We start from the raw sequence: 5,000 nt of genomic DNA, 5'->3' as shown, positions 1-5,000 counted from the left end.
CTCTCTCTCTCTCTCTCTCTCTCAATATATATATACACTGACATAAATAAAAAAATCTCTCTCTCTCTCTCTCTCTCTCTCTCTCTCTCTCTCTCTCTCTAAATATATATTTACACTGACTTCATTACTACATTCCCTCTCTCTCTCTCTCTCTCTCTCTCTCTCTCTCTCTCTCTCTCTCTCTCAATATATATTTACACTGACTTCATTACTACATTCTCTCTCTCTCTCTCTCTCTCTCTCTCTCTCTCTCTCTCTCTCTCTCTCTCTTAATATATATTTACACTGACTTCATTACTACATTCCCTCTCTCTCTCTCTCTCTCTCTCTCTCTCTCTCTCTCTCTCTCAATATATATATTTACACTGACTTCATTACTACATTCTCTCTCTCTCTCTCTCTCTCTCTCTCTCTCTCTCTCTCTCTCAATATATATATTTACACTGACTTCATTACTACATTCCCTCTCTCTCTCTCTCTCTCTCTCTCTCTCTCTCAATATATATTTACACTGACTTCATTACTACATTCCCTCTCTCTCTCTCTCTCTCTCTCTCTCTCTCTCTCTCTCAATATATATTTACACTGACTTTATTACTACATTCCCTCTCTCTCTCTCTCTCTCTCTCTCTCTCTCTCAATATATATTTACACTGACTTCATTACTACATTCCCTCTCTCTCTCTCTCTCTCTCTCTCTCTCTCTCTCAATTAACTTACGCTATATTCCAGGTTCTGGCTCTGCAGTGTTGCCACGTTGTCTTGTAATTCCACCATCTGCAAGAAAAACAGTGTTGCCAATATAGTCGTAGTAGTAGTAGTAGTAATAATAATAATAATAATAATGATGATGATAATAATAATAATAATAATAATAATGATAATAATATAATAGTAGTATTAATAGTAGCAGTAGTAGCAGTTTAGCAGTAGTAGTAGTAGCGGTGGTGGTGGCAGTAGTAGTAGCAGTAGTAGTAGTAACAATGCCACAACCACCACCATCACCACAGCAGCCTCCATCACAACACCACCACCACAACCACCACCATCACCACAGCAGCCTCCATCACAACAACACCACCACCACTACCACAACCACCACCACCACCAACACACCACCACCACCACCACAACACCTACACCACACCACACCACCACCACAACCTCCACACCACCACAACACCACCCACCTGCGCATTGAAGTCACTCAGGCTCTTGTTGAACATCGAGGCTTGATTTTTGGCGAAGTTAATAATATACTCTTCCATCCTCCTCTCTTCTCCTCGTCCTCCTCCTCCACCATCTCTTCCTCGTCCTCCTCCTCCATCTCCTCCTCTTCCTTCTTCTTCTAGCGCCTGGAGAAGCAAAATGGCGCCTTAGACATCAGGGGCAACGTCTTGATGTTTAAAAATGAAAATAATTGTGGAATAAAGTTTATATATGTTGTTAAATTCATGGTGTTTAATTAAGGACTATATTTTTAGTATGGATTCTAGTTGTTATTATTATTATTATTATTATTATTATTATTATTATTGTTGTTGTTGTTGTTATTATTAGACACTATGTACTGCAATATACAATAATGAAAGGCTAACTGAGCTATAATAATAATAATAATAATAATAATTTTAATAAATCAACATCACAAAAACACCACCACCACCACCACCAATAATAATAATAATAATAATAATAATAATAATAATAATCCTTACCTTCAACCTTCTTGCCTGAACGTCTAAGGTCTGTCTCAAGATGCTCAGCTCTCTCTCCTGTGCACCCAGCCTCTCTTCATAGCGTGCCTGGGGGGTAGGGGGGTAGAGAGGGGTTAGGACGGTGCTGTAGGGTTAGGAAGGCTAGTGACACCTTTTCCTTACCGATTTATTCCAGATTCAGCTCCGCTACTATATTATCGTACCACCTACTCACCCAGCCTGAAGCTCCACCAACATGATGACATGCAAGCTTACACACACACACATATACATACTGAGAGAGAGAGAGAGAGAGAGAGAGAGAGAGAGAGAGAGAGAGAAATAAAAGTAAATGTAATAGGCAGGTAGACTAGGAAAAAAATTACGAGAGAGAGAGAGAGAGAGAGAGAGAGAGAGAGAGAGAGAGAGAGAGAGAGAGAGAGCACCGGGCCTCACCTCAATCTGCTGTAGTCGGGTCTGCAATCTATCGAGGTCCCGGGTTCGCGGCTCCGTCAGTACCTCCTCCAGGCGTCTGTGGGGGGGGGGAGATGGGGTTAGTTGGGGGAGAGGGGAGAGAGAAGAATGAGAGAAAGAGAGAGAGAGAGAGAGGGGGGGTAGAGGCACTAGGAACAAAATGAGGAAGATGAACAAGAAGATTGTGAAGATGAGGAAGAAGAGGAGGAGGAGGAGGAGAGATGGAGGAGGGAGAAGCGGAGGAGGAGGAGGAGGAGGAGAAGGAGAGATGGAGGAGGGAGAAAAGGAGGAGGAGGAGGAGGAGGAGGAGGAGGAGGGGAGGAGGGGGGAGGAGGGGGAACAGGAGGAGGAGGAGGAGGAGGAGGAGGAGGAGGAGGAGGAGGAGAGAACAAGAAGAAAAGAAGAAGAGAAGGGAGAAGGGGATTACACAGGATTACACAGGAAAGCAAACAGCAACAGACCTTAATTATGGTCCTTTCGAGGCTGCTTGTTAGAGAAAACTATGACTACAAGATCTAACTCTACATGTTGAAGGATAAGGATAGTAAAGCAAGAAGGCTCCCCCCACCACCAAACCCTCCAGGAAAAAGTGAGAAAAACCACCATGCAGCATGGAAAAACTGACACGGAAATTTTATAGGAAACACTGGAAAGGAAAAGTCACATTCTGTAATACTTTATCTATAAGCTACCCGATAGAGTAACCTGAAAGAGAAAGAGGAGGAGGAGGAGGAGGAGGAGGAGGAGGGGGAGGAGGAGGAGGAGGAGAAGAAGAAGAAGAAGTAGAGAAGGAGAAGAAAAAGATGAAGAAAAAAAGGAGGAGGAGGAGGAGGAGGAGGAGAAGTAGAGGAGGAGAAGAAAAAGATGAAGAAGAAGGAGGAGGAGGAGGAGGAAAAAAAAAAAAAGGAAAGAGAAGACAATTAAATGAAAGGAGAGAATATAAGTAGAGGAGGAGGGAGGGAGAAAAAAAGAAAATGGAAGGAGGGGGAGAAGAGGGGGGACAATTCTAGAACCAAATTAACCTAAAAAATTTCAATAATTAGGTTGCGTATCCCACTGACCTCAAAGCAGAGCGATAAATAAGTTAATAAACCAGATACGAGTGCTAATAATGCAATAAATCAGAGTTAAAAGAGAGGGAAAGGAGGGCAGACTGTAACACAAGAAGGCGGTCAAGTACGAAGCCGACGCCATCTTGACTGTTTACACTGTGACGTCACAGAGAATTCATACGAGACTAAAAATGTAAAAAAATGATACGGCCCCAAAATAAAGCCAAACGACGAAAATAATATGCAAAAAGGAGTAAAAAAAAATGAAAATATTAAGAAAATAAATACGAAAGGAGGGTAAAAAATGAATATATAAAGAAAATAAGGGAGTTTGTTTACATAGTGACGTCACGGAATCATGGAAGTTCAAATAATGGCGTCAAATGAATTCAGATTTTAACGTCTAATCTCTCACTCTTATTTTACGATCTTTACCCTAACTTGGCCTAAAATTGCCACCTCCATCTTGAATATGGACTTACCGTAAGGGATTAATGCTAGGATACGATGCTAGTCACGAAGAAGTGTGGTGGAAAGGATGTAGAGGGTAATTCTGTTTCTCAGCGCTGTTATATAAGCTACAAGAGGACGCTACAATACGATGCTAGTCACGAAGAAGTGCAGTGCGAAGGATGTAGAGCGTTGTTCCCTTTCTCAGCGCTGTTATATAAGCTACAAGAGGACGAAAATCTGGGCCAAGTTAAAGTGAAAGGAGTATTGGGTTATATTTGCATATCCCTAGCATATGATTGGATTAGGACTCGAGTGGTGGTATGTGAAGGTGTGTAACGTCATCAATAGTGAGATTCAGCGAACGGAGTAGATAGAGCTGTGTTAGGCCTTTCCATCGCACTTCTTCGTGAGACGCAGGGCAGCGCAGAGCAGGGCAGACGCAGGGCAGGGCAGGGCAGGGCAACACAGGTGTAGTGCGCACATTGAGAAGCAGTCTGTCGTCCTGTGCGGGTACTGTGGTCATGACTGTCGCTCAAGATTACTTAAGAAACCTTAGTTCAGAGTCCGACTCAGAAAATGAATTTGAGAAAGTTATGTTATTATATGACATTTGTAAAGGAAAGAGGTCACTGTGGAGGAATGAATACATAGAAAAGAGGAATACCCATGGAGCATTTGCTTTAACCTCTGAGTCTGATACAAGATACAAGAACTATTTCAGATTAAGCCGAGATCAATTTGAAGAAGTGTATAATATGATACAAAGTGACATATCCTCTGGTAAATTTCATTGTGTAATACAATTTGCATCATATAATTTTTTTCATTGAATTACTTGATATTTACTAACTACAGTAAATGCAATATCCCAAGAGCTAGTTTCATTACATATAATTCAGTGGTACCATCTGTCTGTCTGTCTGTCTGTCTGTCTCTCTCTCTCTCTTACACACACACACACACACACACACACACACGATGCAACGGCATACATCAAAGGAAAGCCTGTATCTCAGTCGTATACGTATGCAAGTTCATGATATTATTTTTCATACAACAATATACTCACCATCTTTAAACTGTAGAGTGCATGCAATCACAGCCCATATCTTGTCTTTACAAGATCCCTTCATGTACTCAGGATGAGTAATGTCATACAGCACTCTTTGTTGGCGGACAGCCTCTATAAGTTCCTCGGTGGACGACATCGTGAGTACTGTCAAAATGAATTGCTGTGCCGCACGTGTGCAGGAAACTGCGTTTCAAAGACTGCGTGGCGTAGGCTGACACAGGTTTGCACCTAAGCTGTGCTGCTCTGTGTGCC

General features: G+C 42.0%; 1 protein-coding gene across 1 annotated transcript in view; it reads right to left on the bottom strand.

The window, feature by feature from the left end:
- LOC145395648 (uncharacterized) overlaps window positions 1-1,310 on the bottom strand; it is a 12,015-nt gene extending 10,705 nt beyond the window's left edge. The window contains exons 1-2 of the mRNA XM_080269218.1: window positions 1,191-1,310; window positions 721-777 (exon numbers count right to left, since the gene is read on the bottom strand). Coding sequence (XP_080125344.1) covers window positions 721-777; window positions 1,191-1,268 — 135 coding nt within the window. The 5' untranslated portion in view covers window positions 1,269-1,310. The remainder of the gene's footprint in view (window positions 1-720; window positions 778-1,190) is intronic.
- Window positions 1,311-5,000: the final 3,690 nt, after the last annotated feature.

The sequence above is a fragment of the Coenobita brevimanus genome, chromosome 4 (assembly GCF_032717465.1).
Source record: "Coenobita brevimanus isolate Jiangsu-jjx chromosome 4, ASM3271746v2, whole genome shotgun sequence".
In the NCBI taxonomy this organism is placed as follows: Eukaryota; Metazoa; Arthropoda; class Malacostraca; order Decapoda; family Coenobitidae; genus Coenobita; species Coenobita brevimanus.
Note: the sequence above shows the minus strand (reverse complement) of the source record. Positions and strands in the feature narration are given on the sequence as shown.